This window comes from Phoenix dactylifera, chromosome 9, assembly GCF_051530095.1.
Source record: "Phoenix dactylifera cultivar Ajwa chromosome 9, Ajwa_hap1_PhDact_Kaust_v1.1, whole genome shotgun sequence".
NCBI lineage: Eukaryota > Viridiplantae > Streptophyta > Magnoliopsida > Arecales > Arecaceae > Phoenix > Phoenix dactylifera.
In genome coordinates, this window is record NC_143198.1 from 7,119,690 (window position 1) to 7,137,977 (window position 18,288).

At 35.7% G+C, this 18,288-nt stretch overlaps 1 protein-coding gene across 11 annotated transcripts in view; it reads left to right on the top strand.

Moving 5' to 3' along the window:
* The window catches only part of LOC103710506 (187-kDa microtubule-associated protein AIR9), a 33,386-nt gene extending 23,891 nt beyond the window's left edge, over positions 1 to 9,495 (top strand). For 4 of the 11 annotated variants that reach the window (XM_088704121.2, XM_088704122.2, XM_088704124.2 and 1 more), the window contains exons 27-38: positions 1,300 to 1,495; positions 1,599 to 1,720; positions 1,832 to 2,039; positions 3,005 to 3,078; positions 3,918 to 4,056; positions 4,128 to 4,309; positions 4,820 to 4,975; positions 6,512 to 6,643; positions 7,752 to 7,810; positions 8,276 to 8,308; positions 8,421 to 8,552; positions 8,864 to 9,495. In XM_088704121.2, coding sequence (XP_088560247.2) covers positions 1,300 to 1,495; positions 1,599 to 1,720; positions 1,832 to 2,039; positions 3,005 to 3,078; positions 3,918 to 4,056; positions 4,128 to 4,309; positions 4,820 to 4,975; positions 6,512 to 6,643; positions 7,752 to 7,810; positions 8,276 to 8,308; positions 8,421 to 8,552; positions 8,864 to 9,040 — 1,610 coding nt within the window. In that variant the 3' untranslated portion in view covers positions 9,041 to 9,495. Of the gene's footprint in view, positions 1 to 1,299; positions 1,496 to 1,598; positions 1,721 to 1,831; positions 2,040 to 3,004; positions 3,079 to 3,917; positions 4,057 to 4,127; positions 4,310 to 4,819; positions 4,976 to 6,511; positions 6,644 to 7,751; positions 7,811 to 8,272; positions 8,309 to 8,420; positions 8,553 to 8,863 lie in introns of all 11 variants that reach the window. The other 7 variants (XR_015968699.2, XR_015968700.2, XR_015968701.2 and 4 more) reach the window with 3 other exon arrangements.
* Positions 9,496 to 18,288: the final 8,793 nt, after the last annotated feature.

Sequence of the window (18,288 nt, forward strand, 5' to 3'; positions counted from 1 at the left end):
TTCTTCAGACACAAATTATGCTAATGTCGGCTATATGCATTGCGTTTGCCATGAAGACTATATTATTTGTCACTATAAAAATATCTAGATCGTTATGTGGTATGGGGAAATTGTAAAGATAAATAAGCTGGATTCATACATGTCAACATGAATGATCAGACATTTTTAAGAATATCCTGTAAATACATGTAGCACCATGCATATGCGAGTTTATCAACTCATTTAAATGGAAATGAGTTCTTGACGCTGTTATTTTTATTTGAAATCTAGTGACAGGTGATAAATATATTGCAGGTCTTGAAGAAAGGAAAAACAAGCGTAAGAATATGTTCTAAAACTAACTGATTGTGGGTATTACATTTATGATGGAATTCGATGTAATTTGAGATTTGCATCTTGAATTCTTGATTGAATTTGAGAAGCTTAGGATTCTTTGTTGAAACCATGAAAGATAACGACGCTCAATGAGGTCAATCTAAGTCCATTTAATGTGTAGATTTATATGATGATGGGACTGCTGTCTTGGAACCAATATTTTACAGAAACAAGAAGAAAATTTCGAGTTATTCTTGATATGATGCAAATTACTACAACTTTGAAAAAAAACAAGAAATTAATATTAAAAATCTTTCTAATATGAAATTTAAGGTGGCTAGGAGATGGGCTTCTGAGAACTGTGCGACCTGAACTTACTTATGATACTGCTAACTAAAGTTTCAGACATTTTTAAGGCAGAAAAAATGTATCTATGAGGATGTTAGGAAGATACAATGAGATGAGATGGCTAGAGTGAATGTTCTGGCAAAACTATGGAGGATAGACTTGGATATGAGTACATTGGAGAAGACTTGTGACACAATAAAGTGATGAACAGTTTAGGGTGCTATGCTTATGTGCAACTAAAAGTGGTGCACACCCTTGCAGAAGATTGGCTCTGATCTTTGTAGGAGGTGTGAGATCATGCGCCTTAATCTTTATTGGAAAGCTTGCTTTTACATTTTATGCACTTTTGATGAGCACAAACAGATTTGCAATTAAATCACATATTTCTAGTAATACAGTACTTTGAATTTAATAAAAAAAATGTTTTATGAAGTTTCATTGTATTTAATAGGGAAAATGTTTATTCATGGTTGTTATTTTGGCAAGACATGTCAAGTTTCTAGGTTTGGGGTGCCTTGCCTAACGATAATTAACCAGAGATCATAATCCTTTGCGAAACATGGCAATTTCAGTGCTCATAAATGTAGCTGTTCTTTTTTGTCCAATGGTTTATCTTTTCGCTGTCCTCTGCTGCAGCGGATCCAAAGGGTATTGAGCTTATTCTACCAAGTAGTTGCCAGGACAAGGAAGTCGTCCCACTGAAATCTTATTATGGTGGAAAAGAAGGCAATGGGAAGTACATTTGGTACAGAACTAAAGAGAAGCTGCAGGAGTCAGAATTGGTGAATCTAGCTACTGCTTCTGATGATATTCTTGTTGTTGGAGAAACCTTGTGAGTTTTTTGCTGCAGTCATCATGAATCTTGTTATGATCCTTAGATCTAGTAGTCTCTGTAGAACTTACATTTTCAACTGGATGGTGGAATACATAATCAGAACATATACACCTTCACTTGAAGATGTTGGCTTTTACTTATCACTTTACTGGGAGCCTACACGTGCTGATGGGAAACTTGGAGATCCATTAGTTGCCCCAAGCAACCATCCAGTCATGGCAGGTTAAATCTTTGACTTTTGTGCGAGTCTTATCATGCTGATCTATCTATACCTTTTTCTTGTTTAACTTTTTATTCTTACTCTTAATCTTGAGCGCATTTTGTACCATATAGCTCTTCCATTTGTTTCTGAAGTATGCATAAAGGAGTTGAGCTCTGGTGTATATGCTGGAGAGGGGAAATATTATGGTGGATATGAAGGATCAAGCCTGTATAGCTGGTACAGAGAAACTAATGAAGGAACAATTGTTCTTCTCAGTGGAGCTAATTCTGCCACTTATGAAGTTACTGATTTGGATTACAATTGTCGTCTATTGTTTGGGTAACTACTTTAGTATCTGTCTGTTGTTCTTTTCGTATTCATTAACCTGGCTGTGGCAATGTTGCTTGATTATATTATCACTACTCGTGCAGAAATAGTGTTATGACAAGCATGACTTTGGAAGAGGGGGTTTTAAATTGCACTATGAAAGGAATCTGTGTATTTAAGTAACATCAACAAAGAAATGATAAAATGATAATTGGATGCTTGAAATGACATAGAATATGGTCTCATGAAGGATTCACAAGAGAAGTTTTCTTAAAACTGACTTATAATAAACATAAAAGTTTATGTTAGATATACTTGTGGTAGAAGAACAGTGCATCGTGTAGATTTGTTTGGAAACATTTAATGTTGAACTTAAAAAGCATGTTTTAGTGAATTTTGCATTTTCCAAAAATGCATCTAAACATGGAAAGTGTTGGTATTCTTTTGCAAATGCAGGCTATTTATTGTTACTAGACAGCAGTGCAACGCCCCCCCTCCCCCCTCCCTTTACAGATCTTCTTTTTTGGTTAGCAACAATATTCTATTTTAAAAAGGAAGCTTTGTTATCACCAGAATAAAATATTTAGTTGAAATCATCGAAGCTGAAACCAAGGATAAAGCCTATTCAAATTTGGTAGTATTAGGCACCAATTCATGAGGTATCACATCTTGGTTTTGTGGCAGCCCAGCGCTGGCAGAATACATTCCATGTCTTGCCATGCTAGGGCTTGGCATACTTGCCATGCACTGGCATACTGTCATACCAAGCACTGGAATGCATACCACACTAATTCAGTCCTTGGGCTGTGGCCTCATTCTCTAATTCCTCTAAATCTGTTATGAATTTAGTGTGGTATGTATACATGCATACTCCACATTTTCAAGGTAGCAATTATCTTCTTTTAACACTTTCTTCTTGAAATTACATTGTTCAGTATTTTGCTAATTCAAGTTAACATCGAAATATCACTTGGCAGCTATACTCCTGTTCGTTCAGATGCTGTTGTGGGGGAACTCAGACTATCTGAACCATCTGATATAATTCTTCCAGGTAAATTTGAAACTATGTAGAGTTCTAAGACTTCAGATCATCTTCAGTAACTATTACATGAGTTGAATTCACTTCTTAGAGGTAATGAATTGCCAAAGTGAAACCCATACTTCCCTAATTGGTCTTGCATATTCTTGTAGCAGACACTTCTTGTCTTTCTTCAACCATGTTTCTTTAAAAAATTAGTGTACTAGTTAAGGAGACTTATATATTCTTGTTAATGAAAGGGATATGACATTATATAGACCTAGAATTCTGATAGTTCCTCTGTGTACACTCACTGGTTCCATTGTTATTAAAGTTCCTTCCTCCAAAAAATCAGCTTTCCTTATGTCATATTTCTTTATTTTTGCTACCATAATCTTGTATGCAGTAGCTTTTACAGTCTGGAATAAAAGCTGTTTTTCCATTAAAAAATAACCCAGTTTGGTTGGTTTGCATTTTTATCGGGGACTGGTTGTTTCTGTTGTTTATGTTGGGTCCCTGAAATAAAGCCACTAAAGCTCAATTTCTAAATGCATATATCTAGGTATATTTTTTCATCCTGCATATTCTTCCTGTTAAGGTAATTTTTCTTTTTTTCCGCAAAATTTTTTGATCTGTCACTCTCAGGTTTGAACTTCTTAGTTCAGATGTCTTCAGATATATATCATGTGGCCTATTTTAATCTAGAAGACGAATGGGTTCAGCTTGTCTTGATTTTTAGTTTCTAACTCATTCAGTTCAAAATTAACCTTTATTCACTAGCATCCCATTGTTTTCCCCTGTTATCAGTGTTCTTTAGTCATACTAGTCTACGTGATTTCTAAAAGGCACAATGTTTTCCTGTTATCCTTCAGAAGTTCCAAAAATTGAGATGCTTTCCCTCAAAGGAAAGGAAGTTGAAGGAGAAATACTAACTGCTGTTGAAGTAATCCCAAAGAGTGTGATTCAACAACATATTTGGGATAAATACAAGAAGGAGATTAAATACGAATGGTAAAATGCTAGTTTTATCATATTAATGTATGTTTTGTCACTTCCATAATCATGTAAAATACTGGTTGCAGGTTTTGCTCAGTGGGAATGGGAGATTACCAATCCTTTGAACCATTGCCTTCTCAGCGCTCCTGCTCGTATAAGGTGCGGTTAGAGGACATAGGTCGATGTATGAAATGTGAATGCACAATCACTGATGTTTTTGGAAGGTCCAGTGAGTCTGTGTCAGCAGTAACTGGTCCTATACTGCCAGGTGATTTTCATGACTTTGCTTTTTAGCTGTAATGCTGAACTAAGCAAAGCAATTAATGTTGATAAAATGACATTTTTTTGATGTAAACGAGTCAAACTCAATTTGACTGAATTTTCTGACATTATTCTTCAAACTTTAACAAGGTGAAATTAATGCATTTCTAGTTAAAAAGAATTACCTGAGGAAATGCTACTATCTCATGCTACCCACCTCAGACAAGAAGTTTAGTTTATTACATTTCATATTATTTTTCATCTTTTACTAGCTATTAACTATTTATTTTTTTGTCTACATTAACTGATTGAACTTAAAGAATCTTGTAGTTGATATTTATTTAGTACTTATATATAAAAGGTTTTTCCTGTTTATGAATTTTCTTTTATCGAAAATGTAATGTTAAATTTCAAAGTGGCTCATTAACATTCCACATTTTTAACTATCTTTTTTATATGATTCATTACATGGCATATTGCTGGTTTACTCTATGATCTAAAATAATGTTACTTTTAGGGATACCCAAAATTGATAAACTGGAGATTGAAGGAAGAGGTTACCACACGAATTTATATGCTGTTCGAGGTATTTATAGTGGAGGAAAAGAAGGCAAGAGTAAAATTCAATGGCTCAGAGCGATGGTTGGAAGCCCTGATCTCATATCTATACCTGGTATTATAAGTTTGCTGTCAAAGCTGTGATGATACATGCCGTTTAAATTCATGAAATTTGTTTTATTCAAGAAACAAATATTATGTAAACTGTGATGCGAAACAAATTTTCCATGATTTCTAGCTTTAGCTACATCAGCAACAGTTTTGCTTGTGGAGGTCCATAATCAATATTATCCATGCCTCCTTTCCTGCTTGCATATACCAATGATTCGTTATTGGAGCAGGTAGCAACAACCATTTCATCGGACATGCGTATTTTTGATTTTCTGATGGATTTACATGGTTTCATTAATGGAAATTGTTTGATATAGTGAGTAATAGGCTCTGGTTGTTCGCCGTTCAAGAATTCTTGTTTAAGCAGTTCATATCATCTATACATAGTGTTTTGATCTAAGATTTCAATTCTTCTATGTTTCAGCAGTAGCATATTGTTCTATGGAGCTAACTTGTCAACATTATCTTAAAGAATGTTCCTCTTCCTTGTTCGGTATGAGCTTGGGCTCTGTCTCTGCAAACTGAGTGACGTCAAAAGTGACTTAATTTGAACCATCCAGGCCCAAATTTGGATTTATATCAAGTTCCATTAACATAAAACCCCGTTTAATAACGTTGACAAAGATTGAACCTTAGGCCTTACTTACAAGCCTGATCCCATTGATATTGGCTGGCTTCGTGGATCATGGCATTCATTAAATTTTGAGAGCATCCAAAAATCTGCCATCAAATTGCAAGGTTCTAAAAGACTGTAGGTGGCAGAAGGGCAGCCAGAGGGGCTGCCTAATGCCTTGGTGGGCGCCCAAGGGACAAGATGGCCCAAAATGATAAAGTAAATAATAAATAAAATGACAAATCTAAAAGATAATTATGGTCTATGAAGATAATTTGTCTGATAAATGTAGCAAGTCAATGGAATTATCAACTTGGTAGCATCCAGTACTAATTTTAAATCAATCACATTCTGCATACTCTATCCTGACACAAAATATTAAGGCAGGTGCCTAGGTTGCCTTGCCTACGCGGACTGCCTAGGCAGCTGAGGCATCTGTCTTTTAAAACCATTGTTGACTAGATATCAACAATATATGGATCACTTTGAGTTCCTGGCCAAGCCAACTTTATGCATGAGACTGGACTGCCATGAGACTTAGAATGCCAGTGGTTTGCTGGGGAAACCTACCATAGTGTTGGAGAACTAAAACAAGGAGAACCCTTACATTAAGCTCCAGATTCATGGACTACACCTAGGATCAAGCAATATTAATTTACAACATATTAAGAGCACATAAGTGATTTCTGCAGTGAGATCCATCCCTATAATTGAGCAGGCCATGCATGGTCTTATTTTGAACCTGATTACTTTATTTTTTTTATTTTTAAATTGTTTTCAAATGCTGACTAGTTACCAATCCATTATCTGTATCCAACGCAATCATGAAAAAGGCTGTATATGTTATAATTCATGCATCTAAACGTATTTTCACATCATTTCTAGAATCTTTTTGCTTGTTAACATTAGTAAATGATCTGAATACAGGTGAAGTAGGGAGGATGTATGAAGCTAATGTTGATGATGTGGGGTACAGACTTGTAGCAGTTTATTCTCCTATAAGGGAAGATGGAGTTGAGGGACGACCTGTTTCTGCATCAACAGATCCGATTTCAGTTGGTATAGTTGAGATTATTTAACTTTATAATCTTCCTTATAACTAGTGTGCTAATCTGTATTCTTTGATGCATTAGTGGGTTTTTAATTTCATTGTTCAATTTGTTGATTTCAGTTCTTATTATTTGTGTTATCAATAGATGATCAAATTTCTTTTGCCTATCCAGCTTGTGTAAGCCAATTTCTGTGAATACAAAACTTCAAAAAGCTAATAGTTTAGACCAATAGATAAGTGGGTGGTAAAAGACAAGTATGCTGCTAATAGAAAACTAATCTAGAAGTTAAGCTTCACAATATGTAGTTAAGGAGGCATTACTATCAATTCCTAAATCAGATTCTTTCTGATATGAAGTATATTCTGATAGTTTAGTGTGAGAAGATTTTAACTTCAGCTTATAGTATGCCCTGTAAATATCAAAAGGCATGTACCTTTTTGTACATTCTCTAACAAGGAGAAGTTTAGGTAATGGATTGTAACATTAAGCATCTGTCTTATTATTATTTTTATTGAAAATTACAAAATACATGAAATGGTTTTTTTAGTAGAGTATTCTAGTGCGGATGCATAATTTACTTTATGTTAAGTAGAATTAGATGCCAAAGCAGTTGTCCATAATTTGTTAGATCCAAAAAGTCCAAAAGGATTACAACTGAAATTTCCGACTTCAACATAGAACCTGTGGTCCTCATCTTGTAGGAACAAGTCCTAAGACTGCTGTATTCTCTGAAGTCGTCTCGACTTTTACTCTTTTGGCACTATATTATGTTATGTCTGTATATATCAATCAACTTTCAAACCAAAGTATGCCACATCGTACCAAATCGGAGGGTATGGAGCATAGGGGTGTAACAGTATGGTACCAATATGCGGTATAGGGGTGTACCAACACTTAGTACGCCAAAATGGCTTCCGTACTAGACGTACCAACAAAGTAATAGGGTGGCACTGGTATAAAGCCTAGTACTGAGATGAATTACCTTGTTTCAAACAATGCATCCAAGTCCATAATTAATGTTTCTTTATTTTTTACAAAATTCTTTCTTTTTAAATCCTCTGGATTTAGTTTTCTGGCCCTGTATATGTTTAGTTAGCTCTTTTCTGCATTTGCAGAGCCTGACGTTTACAAAGAAGTGAAGCAGAAGCTGGATCTTGGATCAGTCAAGTTTGAGGTGATACTTGTTGCAGTTGTGAAATTCTTTTCTTACTCTTTTGAAAAGGACCACACATGAAATGTTCCTTCCACACAGCAGTCTTGCCCTTGATCTGATTTGTCTTATATGTTTTTTGTGTCATTCTTTGTTATATCTAATCAAGCATTGTCAATATGCGCATGGATAATTATTGCAATAAAAAACTGCAGAGTAGTACCTTCTCAAGTGGCATATATAGCACCGATAATGATAAAACCAATAATTGTTTGGACTTTCACAAATCACAAGTAATGGCTATTCAATGACTTATCCCTGATACTTTTCAGGGGTTTTCACTTTTCAAAAGAACTTTAATTTTTTAACAGAAATGACATATTTATGGTCATACTTGCGGGCATGTGTAGAGAGTTTTGCATGTGGCCTATTAAATCGCCAGTTTTCTTTTCTGGAAAGTTGACATTCCTCATTTTCTACTGGAAGCAGGCATTGTGTGACAAAGACCGGTCCCCAAAGAAGGTGGTTATCCTTGGTTTATATACCCTCATGTCATCTTCTCATTGACCATTTTTATTATCATAAACAGTTAGATGAATTGGAGACTGAAACCATTGTCTCATCATTTTCACAGGCTCTAGGAGTGGGAAATCTTGAGAGAAGAGTTCTAGAAGTCAACAGAAAGAGGGTCAAGGTCATGAAACCGGGTTCGAAGACTTCTTTTCCAACTACTGAAATCCGGGGAACTTATGCCCCTCCTTTCCATGTAAGTTTTTCTATTTCCAAATGAATGATTAGAATAAATTTATTCCAACTCTTAACATTTATTTGCCAACTTGGAAAAATGTCATGCACATGAATGATTAAAATAAATTTTGTCTCTAGAATTGTGTCACCAAATGCTTGCTTAGTAGTTGTGAAGGAACTTGTGTGAATGCTCTCAGAGCCATGGAAGGCCACCATCGATGATGAACTTTCAGGACATGGACTTAAGAACAGGCTTTGATTCTACATGGAGACACCTGGCATCAGTTTTTACGTGTTGGTGATAATTGGCCTGTCACTTTTGTTTTGCAGGTTGAACTTTATCGCAACGACCAACACCGTTTTAAGATTGTAGTTGACAGTGACAATGAAGTCGACTTGATGGTGCAAAGCCGGCACATGCGTGATGTCATTGTTCTTGTGATAAGAGGATTTGCCCAAAGATTCAATAGCACATCTCTTAATTCCCTTCTCAAAATAGGGACATGACAGACAATGTTAAGAAGGAAAGCATGTTAGAAGGAGAGAGAGCCCGCAGTTGACCTAAACAAGTTACCCGTGCTATCGAAGGAATTCTTTTCCATTATTTCTGCAGTTACGATTTGTTTCTCAGAAATCTTACAATCAAGTTTCTTGATGTTATGCTTGCAAGGTTTTTGGTTTGTGTGATTGTGGTATGAATCGACCTGTATATTATTTGACAGTGATCCATCCTGCCCTAAGGAGGAAGCAAGCTCACCAGGTTACCACACATTATAATTTATCTGTGCCCTTCAGTCATCAACTCCAGCCTATTTACCGACTCCTTTGGTGTAAATTATTTTGCGGTTTGCGAGAGATGTTGTATAGCAGACGGTTTGTATATTCAGAACCAGGAGCATTCTGTGAGGATTTTGTATATGACAGTTTCTTCAGAAATTCGAGTCATTTTTACAGTTCAAAAATCAGAATTCTCGAAGCCTCCCTTGCTGTTTCAATCTTTTGAGATTGACTGAAAGTGTCATAAAGCGGCATTTTAGTTTTATTATGGACGAACTGTGATTAGTTGAAAGTATCACAGGCCCTGTAAGCTCCTGCATTTCAGATCATTTGTTGATATCTTGTTCTGTATAGGCCTCAGTCACTAGGAATCAATGTTTAAATGGTCTCTGAACTAAAACTTATAAAGGAATCAGGCCGTCATACTTTAATAAGAGAATCTAGGAATCTTTGCCCTGGAAAAGAAGCAAAAGACCCGAAGATAGGCTTACCATCTTGAAACACAAATCTATTTCTAATAACATGGAAACACAGCTAGGCGGCTGGTTCATCCTTCTCATCCCTACATCTCTGACGTCAGTCTGTCTTGCTGTTATTTGTTTCCGTGGAACTAACACTACCTTCTTCATCAGGATCCTTTAGGCTTGGTGCATTGGTCTCAGTTCTGCAAGAAGCCCGAAGAGGAAGTAGTACACCAGCAACCCTTACTGTCCGTATCCCAAACCTTATAGAAGACTGCCTGCAAATTGAGCCCAACAGGTAAACAAACATTCACTGAACTGGACGCCGACGGCAGCCACAGCACCCCTCACGTCCTCGGCTTCCTTGCCTCCTTGACAAACAACCAATTGCACATCGTCACACTGCATGCATCGCCCACCCACGCTCACTGCTTGGTACAATGCAGTCACCTCAGACGATGCTATAATCATGGCCCATAACCTGATGAGATTAATTTTGTTCTTGGTCCGAGGTCTCGCCTCGCATGTAGCATTGCCTCGCAAGCATGGCAAGTGGGAATAAGGAGGGTGGAGACGGACAGGAGGTTGGCGAGGATGGGTGAAGAAGGTGGCACCGCGTGTCCGTTCTATGTGGGTGAGTTACCTAGAAGAACTGTTGTGAATGGTTTCACGGCCCACAAGGCCCGAATATACTGGGCACAGCCCAGACCCACTGCCTGGAACGCTACAGAGAACGGTGCATGCACGTCAGTCTGGGTGCATTGGCTGCATGGGACACAATGTGACAGCCCGGAGGCAGTAGATAGCGGTGGTGATGCACACGGATCTAGCCAGCCCAACTGGAATGTCCTGGCCAGGGTTTTTTGATCTCCTTGGCCATCGTTGAGACAGTCGAGCTTATCTCTCTGATACCTTCTATAAATCCCTTCTCTTTCCTCTGCTTGATCCTCCATCCAGCTTCCTCTCATCCTTCCCCTGATTACCAAGAAAAGAAAAAAGAAGAAAAAAGAAAGGAAAGAGGAGGAAAAAGAAGAGGATGGGGAGAGAGAAAACCCATCCCTCTCTTCCTCTCTCTCATTTCTTCTCTTTTCTCTCTCTAATTTTTCTATTTCTCTTTCTAAAAGACAGGAACCCAAGTAAGACAGGTCCCATCCTCGGTTCAATTTTTTTCTTTCTATTTGATTTCTAGATTCTAGACCGATTTACCCCGTCAGGATTTAAAGCCTGATCAAGTCCATTTAGGGTTGCTTAGAGCTTTGTAATTTGTATTTAGATTTTTTTAATAGTGAATAGCTTCTTAAATGGTTTTGATAGGTGCAACAAATTTGTCCAACTAAACCTAGCAATTTTTGGGCGGGCAGAGGTAAGTGACCTAAAACAAACCTTACTAATTTTTATTTGGACTATAAAAATATAAATCATATTGATATGATTGGCTTTGCAATAGGATTAAATATATGATTGTTTTTACTATTCATATTTTTATAGCATTGTCTCATGGATGAATGATTTCTAAAATTATGAAAAGGTGCATTTTCTTATGAAGGTGATCCATATAGGGTCTAATTATAAATTATGAACTTTTATGAAAATAGCAGATTTATAAAAAATAATTTTATGATAGTTTTATTATTAAAGATTATTTATGGATTACGGACTCTGTAAAGCTATTTAGTATTTTATTCATGTATAATTTAATGAAATATATTTGAAGAAAACATGAAATATTTTATGAGCTTTAAGATTGCTATGACAATCTCTAGAAATGGAGGCCAATTGATACCTTAGAGCTAGCATCCAACGAAACTACCCTCTGCTAATGGGTTAAAGTTAGCAACGAATACAAACTATGATATTTTGTCGATTACGAAGATGACCCTATCACAGATTATAGTGACCGTAGCATAAAAAATCTGTGAGCACTGTTCTAATTAAAAGTATGGATAAATAGCAAATATTTGAGGATTATAAATATTTTAAATTATACTTTTAGCTTTACAAAGTTGCATAATTTGGGCATACAGGATTGATTTACTATGACATAGTTTGCTATTATGTTTATGAAATATTTTATTTATTTTCCAAATGATACATTGAATCATGATAAAAATTTATCCTTGATCTGATAAGGTGGTGCATAGTTATACTTACTGAGTCGCAAAGCTCATTTGTCTCTTTATATATATTTTTTAGACAAGTAAGGTTGCTAGGAGTGGGGAAGAATAAATGAATGAAGGATGAAAGAATAAAGCACGAAGCATAGTTGCAAGCTATCAATAAATATAGTTTTAACTATATAGTTTGCGTTATATAATCTTGAATATTCAAATGTTGGATTTAAATGCTCTGTACCTGCTTTTGTTTAGCAAATAGAATTTAGACTAATTTTATTATTCTATAAATTTGCTTTTATGATAATTTATATTGTGGGTTTCATGTTATTGTGGGCAATATCTTATAGTAGCATGACCATGTGCGAATCTAGGATGTGACAGGTGGCGTCGGCTTGCTAGAAAATCGTTTTTCTCCCCAGATTGTTCTTCCTTTCATACACAAAATCAGCTGCTCTTCAAACTTCTACCAAACCCTCACCACTCTTCATTTCTATCTCAAAAAAAACTCAAAAACTCCCTCTCTATTACAAGAACCCACCAGCTGGGTCTGCTCTTCTCTTTTATATAAAGTGGGACCAAACTAAAAAGACTTTTAAGTACACTTAATGACAAAGCAATTACATAAGATGCTATAAAACAAAATAAACTAAAGAACCCATGATATGGGGTTTATATTTCCAACATCCCCCTTGATCCTAATTTCCAAAAGTTTTCATACCCAACATGCTCCTCAATCTTTTAAACACAACATGCTTTAATGACTTGGTGAAGATATCTACCATTTGATCACGAGACTTGCAATGCACCAATTCCACTCTTTTCTCTTTTATATAATTTCATATAAAATGATAATAGGTATCAAAATGCTTGCTTTTCTTATGAAACACCAGATTCTTAGCTAAAGTAATTGCCGATTAGTTATCAACAAAAATTTTCATGGTACTTTCTTGAGAAAATCTCAAGTACTTTAACAAATTTCTCAACCAAATGGCATAATAAATGGTAGAAGTTATCGCCACATTCTCCACCTTACGAGTTGACAAAGTTACAATCGATTACTTCTTGAAGAACCAAGTGAATGCACCATTTTCCACAAAGAAATAAGTGGAGATGCTCTTCTTCTTATCCAAATCTCTACGCCAACCACTATTGGAATAACCCATAAATCTAAATCATGTGAATAAGAGTAGAATAAGCAATTATTGAGTGTATGTTCAATGTAGCATTAGATTTTCTTGGTGGCATTGAGATGTGAATGATCTGGTGCTTTCATATATCCACAAATCAACCCAACACTATCAAGAATATTTGGTCATGTAAAAATGATATACTTGAGGCTTCCAGTCAAGTTTTTGAAGTAAGTAGGATCAATATTGTCACTTCCAATACTTTTTCTCAACTCCAAGCCACATTCAAGGGGGCTATTAATCATATTGTAAGACTTCATTCCAAACATCTTGAGAATGTCCTTCGCATAGCCACTTTGAGATATGTAAATCACATCTTCCATTTGCACTACTTCAATGCGAAGAAAGTGAGCCTCAATCTTCCATTTGCACCACTTCAATGCGAAGAAAGTGAGCCATCAATCCTATATCCATCATTTCAAATTTTCAGATCATGCTCTTCTTGAATTCATTGAGTAGCGTTAGATTATTTGTTGGTGAAGGCCAAGTCATAAACATAAAGTTACACAAGTAACACATCTCTATTAGTAATCACCTTCATGCATAAAGCATGCTCATAAAGATATTTCTCAAAGCTATTGTCTTGAAAATACTTATCAATTCTTGCATTCCATGCTCTCAGTGCTTGCTTCAACCCATAAAGAGCCTTCTTTAAGTTGTACATTTTATGTTCATGACATACTTTAGCATACACCAAAGGTTGTTCCACATAAATCTCCTCTTCAAGAAAACCTTTCCAAAAAATCAATTTCACATCAAGTTGATAAATCTTCCACATGTGTTAAGCCGCCAAAGAATGACCATTTTAATAGTCTATAACTGGGCAATAGGAAGCTAATACTTCACCAAAATTAATTTAGGATTGTTGCTTATAACTCTTTGCTACCAACTTTTCGTTGCATCTTTGAATTTCTTCCTTTACATCATTCTTTGTCTTGTACACCCACTTCACACTAATTGCCTTTTTGCCTTATAGTAAGCTTGTCAAAGGCCAAGTACCATTCTTCTCAATTGCTTTAATCTTTTCATCCATTGCTTTCTTCTTTTTGTCTTCTTGAATAGCCTTCTTAAAGCATATAGGATACAAATTGATGTTATCTTCATTCTCCTTAGCTTCATAGATTTCCCTCAAGCTTCTTATTGGCCTTTTTGCTAGAACTTTCTCCCGATGATAAGAAAGATGGTAATGAGGAAGGAGATCCATGAGGAGGTGATTGTGGCTCATTCTCAACTTGTTTTGGCACTTTCTCTTGTTCAAGTTATAGTTCAACTAGAGTAGTATCATTTTAGCTCCAACTGCATATGTTTTCTTGTTCAAATACAACATCTCTACTTACGGACACATTCTTAGTAATTGAATTGTACAACTTGTAGCCCATTGTTTGCCCACTATAGCCAAGAAAGATGCACTTTTCACCCTTATCATCAAGCTTTGTCCTTCTAGCCTTTAAAATTTTAGCATAAGTAATGCACCTAAAAACTTTAAAATGAGAGATATTTGGCTTGAAAGAACTCCAAACTTCTTACGATATCTTCAAGTAAATACTATGGGACATCGATTCAGTAAGTAGATAGCATATGCAACTGCTTCGGTCTAAAATTCTCTAGGCATCTTTTTTCTTTCAACATACTCCTTGCTATTTGTAAGATTGTCTAATTCTTCCTTTCGGCAACCTTATTAAGTTGAGGCATGTAGGATGAAGTCTCTTAATGCATAATTTCACGCTCCTGGCAATTATCTTCAAAGAGATTGGAAGTGTAAACTCCACCTCCATTGGATCTTGGAACTTAATTGATAGATACTTTGCTGCTCAACAAAAGCTTTAAACTTTTTATAGGCATCTAATGTATCGAATTTTTTCTTCAACAAAAACATCCAAGTCTTCCATCTAAAGTCATTAATGAAGGTGAGGAAGTATCGATTCTTGCCATTTGACATAGGCTTCAAAGGGCCACAAATATCGATGTGCGCAAAGTCCAATGGTTTTGATGCTCTCCACTTTATTTCTTTAGCGAATCTTGATATCTGATGCTTGCCAAGAATACATCCTTCACATATTTGATGTGAATGATCAATATGTGGCAGCCCTTTCATCATGGTCTTTGTAGTCAAAAGCTTCATGCCTCCAAAGTTAAGATGTCCAAACCTTAAATGCCATAACCAAGAATTGTCTTATTTAATAGAGCTAAAACACTTGAGTATATCATGTTGAATATACAAAAAAAATATTTTACCATGTGATATTTTTACATATGTAATCAAATTACAATGACCATTCCTCAAACTAAGAGAGTGATTTTTCATAATAATTTTTCTTTAAAAGTTGAACCCAAGCTCAAAAGATTTCTATGCAAGTGGGACATAATAGGTATTGAAATAAAATTATGATTACTATTCTTGAGCTTGATGAGAATATTACCTTTGCCCTACATTGGAATTTTGGAGTCGTCACTAAAACTAACATAACCTTGCACACTTTTATCAAAGTCAACAAATAATACCTTTTTTCCTATCATATGGTTACTTGCTCCAGTATTAAGAAACTATGGATTGCTGTCATTTTCTTCATTTCCATTATGAGTCAACAACGTAGTAGAAATTACCACATCAATATACACTTTCTTAATGAGATTAGGAAACAAGGCAACTTCATTACCTTGTTTTGCCCAACATTCATTGCTATAGTGCCCATACTTTTGATACATGATGTATTGCACATTCCTCTTGTCAGAGCCTTGTTGATTGGAATAATGAGTAAAATTACCCCTTGATCTTTTTCTTGGAGGGAATGAGAATTGGCTTCTTCTACCATGCCTTCTACCTTTTCCTCTATAATTGGAACCTCTTTCTTGATTACTAAAACCTCTTCCTTGTTTTACATAACCTCTTCCATAGTTTCTATAACTTTTTCCTCGGCTATCATAGCTTCTACCTCAGCTTCTTTGATACTAGCAACATGGCACTCTTTTTCAACATTTTACAGAGAGAGGTTGCTTGGAAAGCTTGCTCTAAAGAGCTAGAAGTTTTCTTTCTCAATCTATGCACATGAATTTGTAGCAATTCCATCAAATGGTTAATTGTTATGATGCTCAAGTCTTTGGCTTCCTTAATGACTACAACCACATTCTCAAATTTTGGAATCAAAGAACGTAAAATTTTAACATTATCAATTTCATCACCATTTCTTTTTATTTCATTTACAATTGACAACATTTTTGAAAAGTAATATGAATGGACTTCGATTCATTCATGCTCATCTCCACAAATTCATTTCTCAAAATTTAGAGCCTCACATTCACAACTTTGTCAATACCCCTATGTGCATTCTTGAGAATTTTTCTTGACTCCTTCGAAGTTTTGGCATTATATTTTTTTTTCAAAATTAGCTTCCTCAATGTCTTGATAGGGGGCAAACAAAGCCTTTTTTATCTATCTTCTTTGATTCTTTGAGAACATTTCTTTGATCTTTGGTGTGCCATTCTTCTACTTGTAATGAGCTTCTTTGTACCCCTTTTTATCTATCTCCTACAAATCTTGTGATTCTAACAAAAACTTACTTTGAATTCTCCAATGATCATAATTCTCCTTAGTTAATTTAGGGAGTTGAATGGGAAGCATACTACTCTCCATTTTTTAATTAAAGATTGCATAAATTTCAAGCTCAAACTCAGTGCATTCCAAAAAATCTCAATTTCAAATCCTATGTGCAAGCAAAACACAATACAACCACCAAATGACCACACCTTGCTCCGACATCAAAGTTGTCACTTAGAATAAGTGACAACATCATACATACACAAAGAAATCATTGAGAATAAAAACAAAACATACCAGCCCCTGCTGTAGCATAGTTCTTCTCACCACCACTAACTCAATCTGCATCTTAAAAAAAAGGAATCAATATATGTCAAAAATATAAGAGACATTATTCTACAATATAAGAGATTGCTTAAGTTTTTCAATTCCATGTTTCCTTAAGAAAATAAGCATTTAGTATATTGTTAGAAAAATATAAGAGTTCACTTCCTTGAAAAGACAAATTTTCATCTTTGACAAGTAGAAGTGAAAAAAGATGGGGACATTAGTTTTGCATTAGTTTTTTTAAGCTCACATACTTTCTAGTGGATTACGCTTTTACATAATTCTTCCACCCGGTGTGCCAAAAAAAAAGGTTGTTGGGAAACAATTCTAGTTGTCGATCGCATAACTAGCATGCTTTATCTATCAGGTAGATTAAGAGCATACGTTGAGAATAATGCAAACAAGGAAAGTAAATTTGTAATACGATGAGAATAATGCAAAGAAAGAAAGTAAATACAGAACCAATAACTGACAACTAGAGGAGCTATACAATGAAGACTGATTACATGAAAGTAAATTAATTGGGTGTAATATAGATATTCTCCAGGGTTGAATGGTCATCACGCTGAAGAACTTGATATGTCGATAAGGGCCAAGTATGCAGAATCCTCTTGACACTCAATCGATTTTCTCCAAGATGAAGTGAGATTTCATGTTTGAGAACTTTGGACCAGGATCATGGATGTAAAATCCTCTCAACGCCTATCGTGGTACATAGAAAAGTTATAGAAATCTTGTCCACATCATAATAGTCAAAAATCCATGTTAAGAGTGGGAGATCTCAAGTGAAACCCTCTCCTCCAACTTACATTTATATTGGTAGTTATTTACAGTAATAACTATCCTCTTTTGGGTGGTTCTTTCTCCCTGTAACTTCCTCCTTGATGATTGCCGATGATTTCTTATATGACTAACCTGTCCTTGTCCAAATAGCTTTCTCTACCTATATATGGCCTCTTATATGAGTGACAAATGGCCAACAATAGCTCTTCTAGTATGATGCACAAATTAATTTCTCTGATCTTGATCTATATAATAGTCTCGATCTTTTGCTATCGTTAATTGATGACCGATCATCATAATCTACATCCAATTCCCGTTGCTTGGCAGTCCTTTCCAGCACTCAAGATTGAGTTTGATGGATCGGTGTCTTAGTGATGAACGACTCTGCTGGTGCAGGATTCCTCATTGGGGACCATGCAGGAAACTCATGTGTGCAGCCTCTTCTGAATCACTGAGTGTGTGCTCAGTCCCTCCACTAGAATTAGAGCAACTTTGGAAGTGCATTGCTTTCGATGTGTTGAGAGCTTCTCAAATGTGGGCCTTCATTAGCAGTTGTTCATGGGATTAGTAA